At 40.0% G+C, this 21045-nt stretch overlaps 1 protein-coding gene across 2 annotated transcripts; it reads right to left on the bottom strand.

The window, feature by feature from the left end:
* Positions 1-431: 431 nt before the first annotated feature.
* PLEKHF2 (pleckstrin homology and FYVE domain containing 2) lies at positions 432-21001 on the bottom strand. 2 transcript variants are annotated; one of them, XM_021543238.3, is made up of 2 exons: positions 20867-21001; positions 432-3789 (listed from the first exon to the last, which is right to left on the bottom strand). In XM_021543238.3, the coding sequence occupies exon 2, from the start codon at positions 3773-3775 to the stop codon at positions 3026-3028; it is 750 nt and encodes a 249-aa protein (XP_021398913.1). In that variant the 5' UTR covers positions 3776-3789; positions 20867-21001; the 3' UTR covers positions 432-3025. The 2 variants fall into 2 exon arrangements, with proteins under 2 accessions (XP_021398913.1, XP_021398912.1); XM_021543237.3 differs by lacking the exon at positions 20867-21001 and adding an exon at positions 20473-20726.
* Between the last annotated feature and the right edge of the window lie 44 nt (positions 21002-21045).

Raw genomic sequence — 21045 nt, 5'->3', positions numbered from 1 at the left:
AGTACCAAGTACCTCTCCTGTTGGATACCCTAAAAAGTCTTGTCCCCAGGGGTGGTCTGACAGGGCCAAGAACAGACCTGTAGCTTTGGAGCTGGGCCACTCCAAATGCAGGGCCCCCCAGCCTCTTCCAGTGATTAGAACTGTCAGTTCCAGCAACCAACACCACTCCAGCAAAACACAAATTTTGCAATGTGCTTGGTCATACTTCTTTTAAATCATTCCTTAAATGTGTAAGTAGCTTCTAAACACATAACCACACTTATTTCAAAATTAGTCTTAAAACTCCTTCTGCAGGTTTATGCTCCCAGTTTACTGATATCTCCTAACAATGAATAAACCTGCTGTTAAACTATATGCCAATATAAAAAACCAGCTGCCCTATTTTCTCCCACCTTTGAAGGACTACAGTTAAAGAAAATTAAAACACAGGCTTGGAGCTATGCCATGTATTTGTAAATAAAATAACTTGACAGAACAAGATTACAAAGTATGAAATGAGCCCTTTCAGAATGTTTTAAGTAGAAGAGAAGTCAATGTTCAGTCCATTTTGTAAAGTTTTAAACAAATATCACTGAGGAATGGGATATTTCCATAAAACACATTTTTTAATGCTTTTTAAAAAGCTTGGACCATATACAACAATTTCAGATGAAAAATTCCACATGCACGCATTGGTTTGGTTACAGCTTCAGGGGTCAGTGCAGCACAGTGCAAGTTTCATTCACAGATAAAAAGACATATGAAGTAGGTACAAGTACATTCTCAAAATACAGATGTGATCTAACTCTCAGAAATCCTTTTCCCACCACCAAAAGATGCTGAAAAGCAAAACATACGGAAAAACAAGGGGAAAGTACACAAGGAGATGGACTCTGTAAGACAAGTTAATATTTGACAATTTATGAAAGAGGAAACAATTGGATAAGGAAGAAAACAATTGTTAGTCATTGGAAAGTATGTACAAGGGAGGTTTGGACTTTGATTCTGTAGAAAAACTGAAGCTAGCAAGTCTCTATTCCCAAAATAGAAATACCAAAAGGTACAAAAAGTAAGCACTATTAGCGCAAAATGCCTTCTCAGAATAGCCCATCTTCCCTGCTGCAGGGTCACCACTCCCTCGTCTTTCAAGGAAAAAGTATATGCAACTCTTTATTTCCACTAGGCCTTCAATATATACAATCTGGCAATTTTACAGAATCTTCCTGGTCCCAAGTCTGTATCAAAGTGTTTTTCCCTTTGTATTTATTTCCAAGTAGAGAAAATACTCCTCAGTGCTTCTAAAGAAAGCCTTATTTTGAGAAAATGTCTAGGCTAAAAATACTGATACAATTTTCACCTGAAGCAATGTCTTGCAAAGTATGAATGTAGAGTGCCTCTCCATAGATGCTAAGTGCATCTTTAGCTACCAGAAATCTCACAGAGGGATACAGCTCTGAAGTACTCTGCTAAATTTTATAAAAAAAAATCTGACTGACACTTTTCAGCATACAGAATGGGAGACTAGTGCAACATGCAGCATTGATTGTTTATTCAATAAATACTTAACCCAATTATTGCCAACCAAGGCAAACAGTGCAGAAATTGTCATTTATAGATACAAAAGTTAAACATTTTTTTGTATAAAGTCAGTTGCTACTATATCCATACAACTATTTCAAAGAGGTTTTTCTGCTTCAAAATTGAGGTTATCATTATAAAAATACAGGAACATATATTTAGGGGTTTAACATGTCTTTGCAAGTGGAAATTCTGCATTTATATGGGAACATGACACTTCTGTATTCAAGAAATTAAAGTGAACACTATGATAGAGACATTTTCTGCACTGACAATTTCATGATAGTCCTTAGATACATGTTTCTTGGTCCTGGGTACACATTTAAAATGAAGTAACTTGCATCTCACATTTATCCTGAGGTCAGCTGTGTAAAAAGGAAAGCTAGTTTTACAAGGATACTTGCAGGCTTCTTGTTCAAAATATGAGGTTATTTTTAAACAAGCCAATAAAACTCCTGGGGGAAAGAAAAACCCTAGTACTCTCACCAGTGTTTTAAGAAAAAAAATTGTGACATCTTTGGGAATTACTTCCAAAAATATGTAAGCTAGCACACCCAAATGCTGTTATCACCCAACTAGAATTTCTGTACACATTTACCAAATTTTAAACTTAGTAACTGTTCTGAAAATAAAGTCTATAAATCCCCATGAAGAATCTCCCTAAGTTTCTCATCTCAAGATCCCAACCTACAACACAACTTCTGCAAGGAAAAAGTTGCTGAAGCTTGTGGGAATCTGCAGAGTCCATAGGTGAGGACATACCATTTGGGACTCCGTCATCCACTATGGGGTGCAGTTATGACCTTGTCAAAGCTCCACTTTGTACACAGCAGTTATTTTCAATAGCACCAACAATCTCTCAGATACCAGCATTTAGGCAAGTACAGACATAAAATAGGTTTGTTTCATCCTGAATCAGCACAATTGGTACAAGGCACTGCTTGGCATAGGAAGTCATAAGTAACAGCAAAACAAGAGTTTCCAAGTTTTGTGACATTTAGGTTTGTGCATTGGATGACCTTGTAATTAATTATATATCATGGCTAGAAAAATAAGACCGTCTACAGGATTAACAAAAACATCATCATCCCGTGCATGCTCACAGTTTTCCTCCCTAGTTCTGAAAAAAACCCACCTAACATACCAATGTGAAACACTAGAAAGTATGGGTTGTCAAATTAAGAAAGTACATTCCATTCTCCAATCTTCCACAAAAGTCTAACTTAAACACAACTCAAGTAAATTAAGTTGGAAAATATTCTAATAACATTTGCACCAGTCTATCCCTGCAGAGAACAAAAACAACTATTGTCTAGAGAATTCATAGATTGAGGCACATTGCAGTTGAAGATATTCAGGCATATTTCATGGCTAGAACAGGATTTCTCTGAGGAATCTCACTAAAGACTTCCCCAAAAGCAGCTCCATATGGTTTGAAACTTGCAACACACGGAAAAACATTTGGTCCTTAATCGCTACTGTCTTCATCATCATCATCATCAGACACATCATTTAAGGATGACTTAGGTGACTGGCTGTAGGAGTCTGACCTAGCGGACTGACAAGCAGTCATCTCCCCCGTGGAAAGAAGATCATAGCAGAAGTCGCAGATTCTCACTGGCTTGGAAGACTGGCTCGGGAGCAGGAACCTCTTTTCCGAGCAAGGCCCGCACACGACAAAGCCGCACTTGCGGCAGTGGTGCCGACGGTTGACAGGCGTAAACTTGGCTTTCTGACAGCGCATGCACACGGCGGCTTCCGAGTCCGGCACCCACACAGCTGCGTGCTCATTGCTAGGGGTCTTCCCACTTTTGGAAAGCAAATCAGAAACACACTTATTTATGTGGTTCATCCACTCCGACTTCTCTGTAGCAGTGGCAGCATAAACCGCAAAAGACTTTGTTGGTGTCTTGATAAGCCACCCATTCCGTAAGTCTCCCTCATCCTGAATGGAATCAATAGTGACATTTTCCAGTGGGATTATGTGCTGTTTGTTGTACTTCTTCTTCTGGATGACAATGTTACCATAAACAAGAATGTCATTAAATAGGAAGAACTGCCTTGCTTTGGGCTTCTTCCTACACAGTTTTGTTAGGACTCCCTCTCCAATCAGAACACGGCCAGGAATAGTCAGGGGTTGTCCAGCTGCTCCAAAGCAGTTTTCCACTATACTTATTCTTCTAGTATTGGCTTCGCTGTTTGCCAAGCGATCCACCATCTTTCACAAGTATCCTAAAATCAGAAAAAGTTTGTTATTAGAAGATGACTGAATTCAACAGCAAGCAGCCTTCCTCAAGGAAGGTACCAACCCCACATTTCTTAAAATATCTAACAGGACCTGGTGGCTGAGAGGCATTGACTTGGGCTAGATTTAAATAAGTATTAACACCTAAGAATTTTTAGCAACTGATTAGTCTTTTTTCCAAAGGTAAAAATGTTCTATGCAGCTGACAGCTATCTTTATCACACAGACAGCACTGCATTTGAGAGCCTCCAACAACAAACTAGTTCCTCTCTAGTAAGGCTACTGCATCCTGGTTTAATGCTCATATTTCTCTGTAAAACCTCCTGCACCTACTCCAGATAGCAACAGGAAGTATCATTCATCATTTCAAATTCTAATGATACAAAAACATCAAGTTAACTGAGCAGCCTGGAGACCCACATTAGTTTTAACACAACAAACAAATTATATAATTGCTGTTCACATAGGAAACCACACTCCCCAATGCTAGCTCACTACTGCTCATTTTTTCCAGTATGTAAACCTCAAATCATGGGCCAAAACCATGAATCTACCTGCTGGAAACATTTTGTACAGGCCACAGCTTGCATGCCCCACAACACCTGCTTTCATGGCAAACTCTTGAGCCAGGAACAGGGAGTGAGTCACAGCTGGTGGCTCATCACCTGCTTGCTGCTGCCTTCATTTTGCAGGAGTCCCACAGTCCCTCCCTCCTCACCTACATGAACCACATCTGCATCTATCACATTCAGGCAACCTACACAGAGGATAAGCCACAGAGCTCACAATTGCTCCTGAGAAACACTAAGTGACCTGCACCAGCTCCAAGTTTAAAAAAGATTATTTTTTTATTTCAGGAAGTGCTAATGAACTGTATGGTCCAATTATAGATTAAAGCCCCATCTTGTTGCTCCCCAAGTAAAAAATAAGATATTTTTTCTTGTGTGAGATAGCTAAGGTGCCCAAGAGGGAACTAAAATTAAGAAGTCACTATAGTGATTCATAACTTGTCAAACCACTCTTTAGCCTCTTTTGCCCCAGAGTTTCCCAGGCAGAAGTCTGGCAAAGGCAAATCCTGCCAGCCTAATCCAGATCTGCTCCTTTCAAATCCCTTGTGAGTACAGCCATGAACCTGAGCTGTTGTGCTTGATGGAGCAGTGAGAAGTCTGGCAGAGGCAGGTACTGTGGACAGTTTTTCTCAGCACACAGAAGACGCTCCCCCATGCCTCACACAGGGCTGATGCTCACAACACCCTTTGCTACAAGCCACGGCTTTGAGTGAAGAGCAGAGCAGCAAACACTCCAGTGCCTTCTACCTGTCCTTCATTACATGACTCCAAGTTGGGAAGTCTTCTACATCACCTACTTCTTCTTTAATCTGCACGTCCTACCATCAATACAGCATCAGCCTACAAACAAAAGGAAACTGGGCTGAAACAAGGCTCAGACTTGATGCAGCTCAGACTCCATCACTCTGCTACAACCTGATCCAGGCAATCTTCCTCCTATGAATCAAAGCACAGATATGTCCTTACAAATCAGGGATGAAGCATCTCACCAGGCTTCATCTAAATAAGTATGTTACCTGTGATCACACACATTTTAAGTTACTGCTTTGAAAGTGTAATTTGTTTCACACTGAAGTAGTCTGACAAGTGAGCTTGCACAGATACAACTACCTTTTTTAAGCTCTGCACACATTATCTTGTATCTAAGTCTGACTCAAGACAGAAGAACCTCTGAAAAAGTTATTTCTCAGCACTGTTTTTGAATTTTCTTTACATGTATCACAGCATTAGTTACAATACATGAGTATTGTGTTAACTGGTTTCACGGTTAGGAGAATTATAAAGCTACCAAATACAAAACAATTTTGATCTGCAGAAGCTGAAGACAAATGCAAGTAAATGCCAAGTAAAAAGCAGGAAGAAGAGAATGGAAAAGAAACTAGGAGCTTCTTTATGTGTACTTGTTGCTGTCCTGGGCTCCAAAATCAAATTCAGGTGCCTGAATGCTGAAGCCCAGGATCTGGAATGACAGTTAATTGCCATTAACTGCCAAAGAACATTTCCCACTTAACAACATAAGAGAAATCAACAGCCTTTGCAAGCATCAAAACCGAACCAACAGCTCTTCAAATTTAAAAAGCAAGGCCTCAGTCACAGGGTGAGTCTAAAGTTATTTAGTAATCCCATGTACTCCATGAAGTGGGAAAGGACATCTGTCATCAGAATGAGAAGTAGACAGCCCAGAAAATACATTTTTCTGCAGGTACAAATCAATATGCACCACTTACGAACTTACACTTTTATACAAATGATCTACAAGTTACAGCAAGTTAAATGCTTTCAGTAGTCCACAGGGGAAAACACTACTCCCACCCCACCCCCACAAACACAATATTGATGGGTTCAAGCTCTTGGTGTTAAGTCACAGCCACCTGCAGGAAGCAGTCGCTGCTCCACAGCTCCAGCTCAGCCTGCGCTCCCCACCGATAAACTGCAAACTCAGTTCAAGGCCACTGCAAAAGCTTTCAAAATACAAGTCACTGGGAGAAGAAAACAAGGGCAGAAAAAACCTAAAGGTTTTAATTAACTGTTCCCTAGGACAATTTAAGAGAAAACAACTCCAACCAAGATAATTTAATAATCATCATGGCTTGAAATCAAGAGACACTGCTCCAGAACTTGCACTGAAGACTATTTTGAGCTTGTTGTGAAAATAATCACTAACTGGACCTTAAGCAAGAATCCTGGGAAAGCTAAGGACTATTACAAAAGACAAGATAAATTGTATCTCTTCTAGATTGAAACTTCTTTCTGTGATGGATAAACATTCCCACCTGCCAGTCTCAAGGCCATAAATACCAGACTGCTGCTGCCAATTCCACCTTTCCAAGGCATTAATTGTATTTTCCCACATTAACAGATTGGGCTTTTTAGAATAAGCATTCAGATATTTTTATCTTGAGTTTTTAAAGAACTAAAAATTTTAAATCCTTCTGAAATCCTATGCACACTAATGCTCACACATCTTCACTAGCCTTTTCTAAGAAAGGAAGCAAGTTCAGAAATGGACGGAAAACTACCCAAAATACATCCTGATTACAAACAATCATGAAATATGACCAAAATAGACCAGAAATACAAGAAGACATCCCTAACTGACGGGAGCTAAAGTTACAAGAAGTGCAGCTCTTCCTCTCATGAGCACATTGACCAAGGAGATTTAAATTAAATATTGTCTGGACACACGACAGAACTTTTAACCCCAAATGTCACAGTCCAAAAGCAGTTATCAATTACCAGTCTTTAAAAATTGCAATCTTTTCTTAAAGCATATTCAGAGCTATTGTAAGAGATAGCAAATTATCATGCCCTGGAACTGGGTGCCAATATCCTCCTCTCTTCCAGCTAAACTTTATTCTGAAGTTTCTATTGCTGGCCATCATGAGAAGCAGATAATGTATTACTGCCCTGAAGATGCAAGATCTCAAGACCTGAGCAGAGTGATTCCTGATTGATGGCAAATTGCTGAAAACATGCTCAAATCCTTCCTCAAGCAAGTGAGGAATAAACCAGAACTACAGGCTTCGAAATAAAAGGTTAGACAACTCTACTTAAGGGGAGAGTGTCTTACATATAGTCTCAGTTTATGGATACTGTGAAATCATTCAGATTTCTATCATATGTGACTAATTTCACACTTCTGGCACACAAACTCCTAAACTCCTAGAAGTCCTGAGGCCTTTATGCAGGGTAGATCCATTTGTGATTGATTGATGGTCCTCACAGACATCAGATTCATGTGCTGTGTCCAGACAGCAGCACAATACTAGCTGCTAATCAAAACATTACAAAACCTGCCCCCAGACAAACCAAAAGTACACAGACAGGTCACTTTATAAGAAAAGTAGCTACAAAGAGCTACTTCATAAGCAGGGTTTAGCAGCCTTTCCAAATAAATAAATCTCAACTCTCAAAATGCTGCAATACCTTTCATTTGTCCCTCACACACACACTCTTAGTACCTGTCATGATGAAAATGCTTGGCAAAGGCTTTCATTTCCATGGCATAATATGCTATATAAAGGTGACAAAATATTTCATTACACAGAACACCCCAACTTCTACAATATAAAGAACTGGTTTTGACGTTTAAGTTATTTCCCCTTTTATTCACAAGGAGCTTCTAAAGAAAGAACAATTCTGTTATCAAGATATCAAAATATGTTATCAAGATCTTCTTGCTCTTCTATTTCAATCCAGTTTTACAATTGCATCCTGTTGGTGAGAACAGCCACCTTCAATGTTATCAAACAATAGACTGAAATTTTTGAAGAACTAACAAATTATCCACTTACCTAAAACACAATCCATGCTAAGGAAGTAATGCACTTTCTACAGTTATTAACATTCCAAACTATTGCTGCAGGAAAATAATTCTATTAGGGTTGCTGTGCACTGACAAGTCACTTTCCACATAATTTTTTCTTCCTGCCACTGTATCCCAGAGACCAAACCAATGATCTCCCAGGACTCAATGCTTCTACAGATCTCATTTAAAATAGAATGTTTATTTCAGATATTAGCTCTGCTTGTGATAGTGGACAGACTAGACTGCACAGAATTGCTGCAGCTAAGGACAGACATAAGGAGTCAACCAAAAAGAATGCAACCCTGACTGACATAGTTACACCCAATACACTACCAGTACATTAGCACTGTAGCAGTTAGCATTAGCATCATAAGCAGAACCACAAATAAGAAAGGTGCTGGAGGGGAGAAATGAGATTTAAAAGATGTTATGGCACAGTGATGCAGACTGCATACATCTCAGCACAAAATCATTTCCTTACCCCAGCTCAGTGCATATGCTACCATCACAACCAGCACTCCGTTCAGGCTGTAGGACAGGCACAGAGGATGTGCAGGAGAGAGACACAACCCAAATTCCCAAGTTTCTGCAGCAAGACAGCACAACTGGCAGTGTTCCATTACTTCTGGCTTGGGCAAGAACAGATCAAGTCTAGTGTACAGTCCCTGCTAACAAATGTTAAATAATAAGCATCTAATTTTATCATTTTTCTTCAACACTGCTTCAAAGGAGAAAAATATTACTAGCCTTGTGTTTGTCAGTTCATCTATCATCATCTTTGCAAACAGCTATTAGAGGCTGTTAACAACTACATTTAACAAACTGCATTAATACAAACCAGGCAGTCTGTATTTCTCAGAGCCACGGTCTCAGGACACAGGCAGTTTATCCCCTCCTATGAATACTAATAGTAAATTGACAGCTTTAAAGAAAAAGAAGCATATTTAAGCTGCTGCAAAAAGCACAAGAGCTCAGAACTGATCACAAAGAGGTCCATCCAGTCCTAAAACTGCAGCAGGATCCTGGATGTTTCAAAGCCAGATTCAGTAACACAGGTCCAAAAAAAAGTGTCACTAACCACACCATCAGAATGGCCAAGTTAGATATAGATATGGGTGCACTGAGGCAAATGTAGGGAAGAAAAAAGAGTCAGAAACGGACGAGTACAAAAAGAAATAAAGACAGAAAATGCAGAAACAGCCTATCTAAATCAAAGCATGTTATACCTTGCCACCCAATAAACTTCTAAATAATTATCCAGTTGTCACAGAGAGCCCTTGTTCTCACACCTGCACATACATATCAACTATGCTACACCACATACATTCAAATTAAACAATTCTCCTTGTTACCTAAATGTAACATACATGCTTCATAGAAGTTTCTAAGTCTATTAATAGCAGGCAAAAGCTACAGGTTTCATCATGTTTGACTCCACAACTTGAAAGTTCTGCATAAAACAGAAATTTCAAACAGAAATTAATTTTGCTTCATTATACTTTAATCACACAACATATATGAAAGGTACAGAAAAATAAAAAAAAATTTGCAAGACAGAAACAAGTAAATTATAAACCAAAGACAGACAAGAACTATTTGCAGACCAGATATCTAATGTGCATTAAATTACTGGTTTGTAAGATGACTCATTATTTGGATCCACAGAGGAAAATATCACACTCTTCCTAAAAAGAGTTCATCAGGCAGAATCAGTCATTTAGGTAAATGGAAGTATTTTAGTAACAAGCTTCAAATAATCATTATATATTATACTATCACACCAGACTCATAAAATTTTCCTTTTGCACTTTACCTATGCAAGGAAGACAGGCTAATTTGAGTTATAGTTGTATAAACACCAACAATTAAGTTACCCAGAACCCTCATACATCCCTCACTTAAAGTTCTGTCTAAAACAGTAGTATCACTACTTTTTGTGGACAAAGCTCCAGCTATAATGGCATCTCAGTACTGTAACATAGTATGGTGACCTCTATCAGTATTATATATATTGCTCTTAAAAGCACCATTTGACATCTTGCATTACGGTCAAGTAAACTACAAGTGTAAAATTCTGAAGTGCAACCTGTTTAAGGAAACTTATCCATGTTTAATGCATTGAAAATAGTTTTAGTGTGGAAAATTGCTGAACTAAAAACATGTACTGCAGATCTGATACAAGTGAGAAGACAAATCAGCATGTTTTAAATCTTACTTCAGCATCACTAGTTACACCTCCTACCCTGCATCCTTCAGTACATCCAGAGAAGGATGATATTGACACTTGTCCTGGCTGGCAAAATTACATTTTCCATGGACTTAGATCTCATCAGCTGTAATCAGAATCCAAGCATTCATGCACAAGCCATCTTTATGGCCCTTGGCAGGGAGGGCAAAAAACAACAGCAGGATTAAACATAATATAAGAAGAGGCATTCAATTAAACTTTATTTCTGTAATTCAGCATGTAAAATAAAATACTGAGGAAAATTAGGTGTTCAGTATCCATCAACTCATTTTTTAATGTATTAGAATTTCATTCAATTATCTACAGTTACATAAATACCTCTGTAACAATTAACTGATGGCTTTTTTAGTATTAGTTATATACTTACATTATTCACCAGTTGCTTTTTATTAAATAGCAAAAGGACCAATTTGAGCCTAAAGTTAAGTCAAATAAAAATTTCACCCAGAAAAATATTATGTTGTTAGGAGATATGAGTATGACAAATGTTCTCTAAAGGTCTTATCACTGCTAAAAGCTGACATGACAGCAACAACTAAATGCCTGTCCTATGCTGGAGCTAGATGGATGCTATTTAAAACATAAGACAACAACTGTCCCTTAAAGAGAAATACAGCCTTATAACAAACAGTTCTCTTAATGATTCTCTTCAAAAAAGTATTCTCCAAACTGTTGTATTTAACAGTCTTGCTATCATTATCATAACCAGCTGGTAAACATTTAGAGGATAATCCTGATAAAATATAAAAGATGCATCAAGTATAACAAAAAGCTTAATCACAATACTGAAAAGAAAGAAGAGCAGAGATATTTAAGAGACTTTATCAAGGTAGAGATGATAGCAGGAAATGAGGCAATAAAATCCCTCTGAACTTCAGCATAGTCTTCATCCAGATAATCACTTCTGAATGACATGGTTAATGGCTGCCTTGTTCAGAAAGGTACTGATAGTGGGACAGAAACTATGACTTGATTTACAGACAAAAAAAAACCAACCAACCTTTTCCTTATGGCAATGTAAGCTGTTGAATCTTCAAACCATTTCCCACACCCTTAATAGATACTTTTATTTAACAAAGGAAAAAAAGCTGCATGATAAAACACTAAAAAAGATGATGGCAACACTAAGGCTTCTTCAGATTAGAGATGCAAAGATGCTTGCAACATATCATTCTGAACACTATAAAGAAACAGTGTAAGCAGCAACCAGCAGCACACTGGCAGGAAAGAGGGTGTTGCTGTGAACCCCTCCCAAGTCTTATTTTATGAATCTCATGATTTTTAGGATTTTCTAAATAAATGCATTTTTTTTTCTTCTCCCCATGAAGACGCATCTTCCTGCATTGTGCAAGCCTGTGGAGTAATGGCTCCAGTGTGGGGAAACAGATTAGCCAACTCACCCCCTTACTGGTATATCCAGTATGACCCAGCAATCTTAACCATTCATTTGTCTCAACCTGTTGGCCAGTGTTGTGGCATCAACCACAGAAACCATGCCGGAAATATGTTAACAGCAACCACATTACTTCAAACTGTGCAGCCTGTGAATACTCTGCCTTGACAAAGGTTTAGAAACTTCAGATTATTTCTGAGTCCAGCATATAGTCATGTCCAACTACATCATGAAAGTCATGAAAGCAAATCCATGCATTTGTCTGGCTGGATGTCATCATAAACCTGTAATTACTATAATGATCCATATGACAGCTCATACAAACTATAATTAACTGTTTTAACGCCTGCACGTGACTGTCACAAAGCAAATCCCACTAAAATTCTTCTTGAAATTACAGTGTAAAACTTTTTGTTTTAACTGGCTGACATCTTGTAAATTAGTAATTCTTTCAGCAAATTACAGTTCATTTTTGTATAATCTAATTTCTATCTTACAAGCAAGGACTGCTCTTTCACTTCAGTTGACCAGTTGTGTATAACTGCTCATATAATGTAAATACTTCTAAATGTATAACAACAACAAAAAAACTCACTTTATTATCAAACCTCCATGGCAAGTGCATTGCTTTTCAAGTTTGCATTATCAAAATCAGTTACAAATTCCTGAATTAAGACTGCCTAGAAAGGCCAATTCTATCTTCAGGACAGAAATCATTTCTAGGGACATCTTTCAAGATGTATGACCTTATATTCCCTAACCTACTCAGAAGCTCATTTGGGTACAGAAAGCAATTTTTAGCAAAAGGCGAAAATTTTGCCAAGCAGCATATGTATTAGCACCGTAAGAGCACAGCAATGCTGTTTTACTGTCCAGGTTACTCTGCTGAACAATTACCACAGTCCTTGAGCTGCTGTATGCAGGCAAAACCATCTAAGTTCTGCACATTAGCTGCTCACAAGGTTTGGTATTTAACACCATAAACCTCAGCTGGAAATAGAACACCAACATAAACTTGTAAACAACGTCCAACTCCCACATCCAGAAGAGTTATAATTCTAAGTAATCATAGAGGAGACACAAAGAAAATAAAGGCATGTGGAAGAAGGCTGTCCCACCAGACACGTCTGGCCTGTTTTAAACCTGCCCTGCATGAAGAATGAGAGGAACCACCTTGGCCATAAGGCCACGTGCAGGAACAGCAGCACCCCTGCTCCAAGCAAGAAACATGTGGCACCCATGAAAGAAACAGAATTACTGAGTTCAAAGCTGCTCCCACTATCTTCTCCTGCTTGGAGAAAACATGAAAGGAGGAACATTCTTGTAAGAGGTCCAACTTTTTAATGAAATGCAAGCAGTACTGAAGGGTTTGTACCACAGGGAAGTACGTGATCAGGAGGCCTCAATGCACCCCTAGACCAATTGGTAGGGCTTGTATTTCCCTTCTGTCCCCTGCAGCACAGCAAGTCATCCCTGAATGCCTCTTAAGGGAGAAGATACCTCACTGCAGAAGTCCAGGAGGAACATTCTTGTAAGAGGTCCAACTTTTTAATTAAGTCAGCTGCTTATTACCACTGTCAGGTTTCTATTTACAATAAACCATGGTAGCTGATACTGTTTTTGTCTTATGGCATGATAGAGACAGAGCTGCTGCTGGGAAGAAACACAAATTCTCCATCCCCTACCTGGTAGTCAGGGGTTGGAGCAAACAGAGCAGCTATCTAACTTCTCTGTGCCCTCACCCATCTCCTGATAAGCTGAGCATTTCCCAAGCACCTACACTGGCTTACCTGGCTTGAGCAGCACTTCAGGAGCTGAGATGCTGCCATATTTAGATGAAGAAATTCTTGACACTGTCCAAGATGTGAAAGAGGAGGTTGCTAGCACATGCATGTGAAATAGCTAGAATTAAAGGAATTTTTATAAAAGTAACCAACCAAAAATATATCCCAAAAAACCCCAAACCACAGCACACAACCAAGAACCCTGAAAGCTTGAATTCTGCAGAGATGAACAGGCCGGCCTGATCCACCATGAATAATGCTCAACTTTAACAAACTCATTTCTCAAAGCACAGAAAACAAGATCCAGGCAACTACAGGCACAGCAAATACTTGCAGCTGTCAGCATACTGAAACAGGGACAAGTGAAAAGGCAGATATTTTGTATACCTAAAAATTATGTATTAATAAACTACATGACACAAGTGTGCCCTTTAAAATTAATTAATAAGCAACTGACTAAAAAAGTCCAGTATTCAGATCAAGTTTTTGTTATCATGGGAAAACACCTTAGTATTTTGACTTGCCATCTGCATATATTTAGGAGCACTAAATGTGGTTTAGCTTAACTTCTGGTGCTAGCAAACTGCATCTTTCATCTTAACCAAAGCACTGGGGAGATACACAGAATTATAGTTTCAAAATTAATTTCCACTGAGCTGAAGTCCAAAAAAGCTGAAGCTCCTTCTGAAGTTTTCCACAGGTCTAAGCAGATAAAAGACATCAGAAGAAACACAGACAACAGATGAACACCTTTGAAATGTGCCTGAAGAGTCAAGGGCAGAGGACAGCAGCCTGGGATCCTGCTCCACCTCAAGAAGCTTCAGGAGACACAAACCCCATCTGCTGGGTCAGTGCCTAAAAGATCACTTGACCAGGCAGTGATACCAAACACTGGGACGTATTTTTATGTTTATAATTTAGCATTTCCCTACTCCAACTGTTGAGCTGTTTGGAGAGTCTCTCCCAAAAACGTTACTCTCCAGTTTGGCAGCAGGGACTCGCCCCTCCCTTCCAGCCCGCCTGGACAGGCGCCGGGCGTGCCCCTCCCATCTGATACACGGCTTTTCAAGGAACAGCTTAACTGGTTTTAGCCCAGTAAAAAAAAACAACAAAAGAACAAAAAAAATCAGTCAAAAGGACCTGACTAATTTCTGAGCAAGCTAGATCCTACCTCACCTTTGTCAATCCAGCATAACAAAGAGAACCCACTGCATTAACGTTTTAAATTTTAGAAAAGACCTATTTCAATTCTTTTGAGGAGAGGACACAGCATCATTAGTATAGAAAAACACAGATGCAGCTGTTCTACAAGAACTATTGCCAAATCCATCTTGCAAGCATTTTTCTGAAACGAGATTGGCTGTGTGGTTTGTTGTTGTTATGGATAATTACAGCACCCATGGAGGTAACTTGTTAATGGCTACCCAGACCATCTCACAGTCAATGGGAAAAAGAGGATTTGGTTTCCAGTGACTGAAATAAATTGTGTTTTTCAGCATGTTTCTTGCAGCAATTTTAACTGACAAGTACAGAACTTTTCCAGAAAGATCTCTATGCATCTGTAAGACACAAGTATACATTAAAAATAGCACCTCCTGGATCTTAGGGCACTTTCTTGTTTCAGCACCTGAAAGCTACCAGACCAGCTACATATTCCAAAGACCTTCAACCTTCATCAGGTTAACAGAATTTACTTTTCCTTTTTTCTCCCACAAATGCAAACCTGTAACACACCAGCCCGTTCAGTGGCTCACATATTTTATTAGGCACAAGTACTTAAACAAGATAGTGTTAAAAAAATGTTTTCTGTTTTAAGTTTCCTTCAGTTCACTTTTATTACCATTATGAGAGAAGTTACTGACTTCACTAACAGTCTAACAAGGACTAGAGGACAGGTAATAATTCACAGCATGACCAAATTAGAAGGAGTTACCAAGTAGTCAGCGCCATTAATTTTCTACAAAGTACTACAACACAAAAGGACTTTCACTTTTAGCAAGCCATGTTTTAAAAGAGAGCAAAGTTTTCCCATGGAGTTTCACAATTTACAAGCACAACAACATAACATCATTGCTATTTCATTTTTATTATATCAATTTTTTTCATCTGCATGTGCTCCTTGAATCCTGTTATAGGAAAAGAACCTGCAAAAAGAGGTTTCTTTTATCAGCTCAGTAATTTTAAGCATTTCCACAAAACTAAACAAGACAAGGCAAGTAACAACACTCTACCTTCTCTTCTCTGAGCAGGTACAATCACCTCAACTTTCTCCTGGTCCTGACCTACCTAAGCTAAGAAATTTCTACTTTAAGAGGTAACCCTAGTAATACATTATATTGTAGAAATACCTTCAGGAGGCCAGGCAGCTGATCACTGACCTAAGAGGATCAGACAGAACACTGCTGGAGCACACTTTCAATATTATAGTAGGAAAAACAGAACATACAGACATACTGAACTCCTTCAAACTCTTCACTGCTTAATTAAAAAAAGCTCCAAGTAACTTCAACCACTAGTTCACCAGTGAGAAGAGACTAAGGACAAGTATGACTGCTTGCAAGGAATCCTTTTCCTGCTATTTAAAACCACTGAAACAAGTTGCCCAAATTGGTACCAAAAATGGCTCACAACCCAGTAACCATGTGCAGAGCTGGCATCGGGAGATCCCAGAGGTGCAGGCAGCTGAAACACAGCTTAGGGCTTGGAATCAAACTGCATGAGATTTGCAGAAAGCTTGACAGCACTGAAGTGCTGCAGTCATGGACCTATCACTGCTTCCCAGCAGTATTTCAAATATATTTATCCAGCATTATTTAAAAACACATAAGCTTATATGGCAAGGGTCAAATTTTCTTTCTGAGCAAGGGATTTAAGACCTTTCTTACATCAACATCTTATGCTACCTGGTGACGCATGGATGAATGATGAAGGTCTAGAAAACCAACATCTGACAGCTATTAATAAAAGCCAAATGGAAAGCTAGAACAATGATACCATAAATAAAATTTGTTGATCTTCAGTGTAACCAGCTTTTCAAACATAACCTGTGTGTTAAAAGTGCAGTTCACTTGCCTCAATGCTGCTAACCTAGATCAGAGAGAGGGATGGAGGGGGAACTAATCACTGTCACACACAGCTTTCTGAACAGAAGTACACTGAAAATCACTCTCAGAAGTTTTACATTACCAAGTATTGACAGCTAAGGCAGGAGAAATTTAAAGCAGGAGAAGGGTAAAAACAAGGAGTTATTTCCTGAAAGAACCCCTTAATCACAGTAGCTTACTGTAGGTAATGGTCTTCCTGGGAAATGCATTCCCTGGCCCTTTTCCCTTTCACTGCTTGTTGGATGTATTTGATTTATTTTAGTTATATGGAAAGCAACTGGAGTACAGACTATATAGAGGACAACTGGAAAACTGCACAAAGGTTTGCACTGAAGTTCACCTGCATAAAGAAGATGCTGACAACCTGAATGGCTGCATGTACGGTACACTGTTAATTTGGTTAGCAAATTATGTGTACACTTTATAAATACAGAGGTTAAAAAACATGCTGTTACTTTTCCTTCTTCAGAAGGCATACTAAGCACTTAAAAGCAAAACAGTTACCTCTAGACTATATACTGGAAGCATAAGAAGCACTTAAAGATAGCTAAAGCTGCTGATACAAAGATCATATTTATCATTATTTAGCAGCCCCCTGTGTCTTTTCGTATCAGTAAAATTTCTCAAGAGGTTGCCTTTCCACACAGTAACCAACTGCTTGCATGTAATCTTATTACATTCACCCACATTCTTACAACCCACATTACACTGGGGATTGGAGGGCAGGGTGATGCAGGATCAACATTTCTGTATTTGAAATCCTTAAATTTCAACTGGTTTTTTTTTTCTTCTTTTACAGTCTGACAAATGCCAAAATCCTGCTACATTACATACACAATGCATTTAACACTGTTTTGCTGTAAAATAAAATTATGCAAAGAGAAAAAATAGAAAGTCACTCACTTTATTTTTAAAATCCTTACATTATTTACAATCACTAATAAGCAAAAAAAAAAACCAAAACCAACCAAATGACCAAAAAAAAAAAAGATATTATATCCAAAGAAGCAGTCCTCTTACCTATGAATGCAACTAAAGTCAACATGTGTGCATTTTTGACTGTGTAGCATTAAAGTGGCAGGCTGAAAAACATGCAGTACTCTTCTGTTCAATAACACTTCTGCACAGTAGTATTTATTTTCATAAAAGGAGAATCTCTGTCGTACAAGTCTCAATCAAGCCACTTCTCATGTGTACAGACTCATTTCCACTTGACTCATTCTTGCAGTCCTGAATTTGCAGGACTCTACTTGCTAATGTAATCATATCTTACAGTTCACAACAACAATAAAGCAATCTTTAGTAAACATATTCTACCACACCTATCTATAGAGTACTTTTTCATCCCCCTCAACTATAAAAACAAGTCCTCCAATGAATCATGAAAAATTATCCTACAACACCAAACTTGGCACTTGCTGCATTAGGGAGAAAGTTTTAAATACGTTTTTCTATTTCAGAAATCCACATTTGCCTGTAAGTACTCTCTTTTGGAATATCATACTTTCATCTAAATACTGAATTAAGTCAGGAAAGTAGTAAAATATACATATATAAGCATGATCTGTAACTTAAAAAAAAATTAAATGGAAAAAAGTAAGCTTGAATATTAACACAGCTTGAAATAAGTCACAAAAGCGCCTTTACCATTTGAAGCTGTACAAAACAAGGTTTCATTTCCTAGTACAAAAATCAAAAATTTTTTATTTTTACCTACCATCTTCTAAGAATCATATTATTTGTTAGTACTGGGATTTCCTTATTTGACATCGCCCATTAATAAGCCCAAAAACTGGCATGCCATTAGTCTGCTAGGACACCACTTCCAACATTTTATCTAACATACATTTTCAGAAAATGAGGTCTGCAAGTACTAAAAAATTCAACTCTGCCTTATCTATGTGCCATGCCTTGACCCTAAACTTTCACTTAAACACCTCTAGCCCTCTTTGGCGAAGACAAGCCACTAAAAATGCTGTAAGTGTATGACACCAGTGTTCGTATTCTGCCATAACGGCTCTCATGGGGCTTTTGGCAATGCTCTGTCATATCATGCCTCACCTGAAATTGCAGTTCCATCTCTTTACTGCTCTGAAGCTATCCTGCATCCACTAAGCACAATAGTGAAACTTAAAAGCCACCATACCTTTTGAGTAGAGCAAATATTTTACCAATGATAATTTTTGTAAACCAAAGCGCTTTAAGATACTATGGATAGATCTGTCACTCTGGGGACATGTCTATTTACTATGGTTAAAGCTCATCCCTTGACTTAAGGGTAACAGAACAAAGCTCTTACTGAAAAAATATTTCATCACTGCATCTAATGAAAGCTTGCTTTTCAGGTGAAAAGATGGTATTCTCTTTCTACAGAATACAACGGTGGAAACTGAACCAGCTTCTCCAGCTAAAAATTTCTACATAACAGTTTTTATTTAGTGTTTAAGGAACTTCCTCTATGTGGGCTTGTATGTAGAGCAAAACTCAGACACATCAAACGGCACACAGCTGATTTGCATTCAGAAGGAAGAATTTGGGACTCAGGCATACAACACTTCACTTTCACTGTTGTTTTCAACAAAATTGGTGGCACTAAAACACTTGGAAAAGTATTATTTAAGAAACTGAGCTAATATAAAAGACATTTTACAACACTGGGATTCCTATTACCCATTGGGATTAGTCAACAGTTTTTAGATTAGAGGCTAAAAGCAAGAGCACTGCCTTCTGAGCTAAAGAACCAATTCCATTCTGCATGCTGATGACGGCACACAAAGCAATTAATCTGCAGGATCTCAGCACCGATTACACTGCTGTCTTTTAAATACTTCCCTTCTTTCAGACAAGCATCCCTAAAATAATTCAATAGACAAGTATCAGAACTTAAGATCTGGATATTTAAGTTCTCCTTATTTCATGAGAGAAAGAGGAATTTGCAGTCTCGGTTCTGAAAGATTCCTGTGTTGTGGGTCTGCTTTTAGAGTCACTTTGCCTACTGTATTAACCTCATCTGACCTTAAGCTGTTAGGCACATTGAAGCTTCAGATATAGTGTTTCTCAAATAAGCATCAACCCTTTCAGAAACTCTTAGCACAGCCTGAGGACAGCCTGAATTAGAACTTAATGATGCTTCTGGAACCATTTGCATCAATTCAGCCAAAAGACGATTCCTGATCTCTGGTTAAGGATATAAAAGGTCCTCTTGGCTATCAACAACCATTGCACTGATGCTTTATGTCAAAACTCGAGTTACAGCTATTTCCCTCAGTAGGGACAAAGCCGATGCCAGGACGTGCTGCTCAGCAGAATCACCCATCGCTTTCTCGCCGCGATGAGCAGTTTTGCCATTTATAAACATGAGTGCCTATGAACAAAGTATTCCGAATGAGGCGAGAGGAAAAACATGCGGCTGTCTTTTCTCGAGCTACTTTCAGAAAACAGTTTACGGGCCATACGTATCTCTGGCAGACCTGTTACACTCCCCTCAAAATAGGTGAATTTCATAGAGGAAAACAAATAGCACCTTATGCTCGCAGCCGCACGGCTCGCGGTTCCGCTGTTTTTTCACAACAGTGCCAACACTTTTCGGGCGCCCCGCTCCGAGAGCGACACGGAGCCCCGCCGGGCCGCCAAGGCTCGGGGCAGCGCGGCCCCAGCCCGCCGGGGCAGGAAGCGCCCTCCGCCCGCCCGCCCGCCCGTCCGCCCGTCCCGCCGCCTCACGGCGCCCCGGCGGAGTCACGAGTCCAGGAGTTTCGGGCACTTACGTAACGCCGCGGGGCCGCCGCCGTTGTTGTTTCTCCCCTTTCCCAAAGACGAACTCGTTGCCGAGAGCCCCCAACTCTCTCAGTGCCCTGGGACAAGCTAGCGCCCGCGGCCGACACTTCCCTCCCCGGGTCCTGCCCGCCCCGCCGCCTGCCTCCCTGCCGGCGGGACGCGGCGCTGCCCCAGCCCCGGGCGGGACAGCGGAGCCCAGCGCCGCCTCCCGCCGGGGCGCTCCTTCCTCCCGGGCAGCCCCCGGCTCCCAACATGGCCGCGAGAGAGCGGCCGGAGTCCCGGCCGAGGAGGGCTCCGCGAGGAAAGTTTCCCTCTCGCTGCCCGGCCGGCCCCGACCCAAGCCATCCCCGAGCGCCCAGAACGCGGCCGGACAGCGCTGCTCACCCGGCACACCCCGCTCCGGCTGCCGCCTGCCCTCCCCGCCGCACGGCGCGGTCATACACCCCACGCCGTGGGACGGGCTCCGGGACACCGCCCGGCGGGGCGGGGCCGCCGCCATCTTGGGCGGGAAGGAAGAGCGGCTCGGCCCCGGCCCGGCCCGGCCCGCGGGCGGCGCCTCGTGG

This window comes from Lonchura striata, chromosome 2 (genome assembly GCF_050655825.1).
Source record: "Lonchura striata isolate lonStrDom1 chromosome 2, ASM5065582v1, whole genome shotgun sequence".
In the NCBI taxonomy this organism is placed as follows: Eukaryota; Metazoa; Chordata; class Aves; order Passeriformes; family Estrildidae; genus Lonchura; species Lonchura striata.
The sequence above is the reverse complement of the archived record's forward strand: the minus strand, read 5'-3'. Positions and strand labels throughout refer to the sequence as shown.

What these genes read in the sequence shown, in the direction of transcription:
- PLEKHF2 (XM_021543238.3), bottom strand. Translation starts at nt 3,775, where the DNA reads ATGGTGGATCGCTTGGCAAACAGCGAAGCCAATACTAGAAGAATAAGT.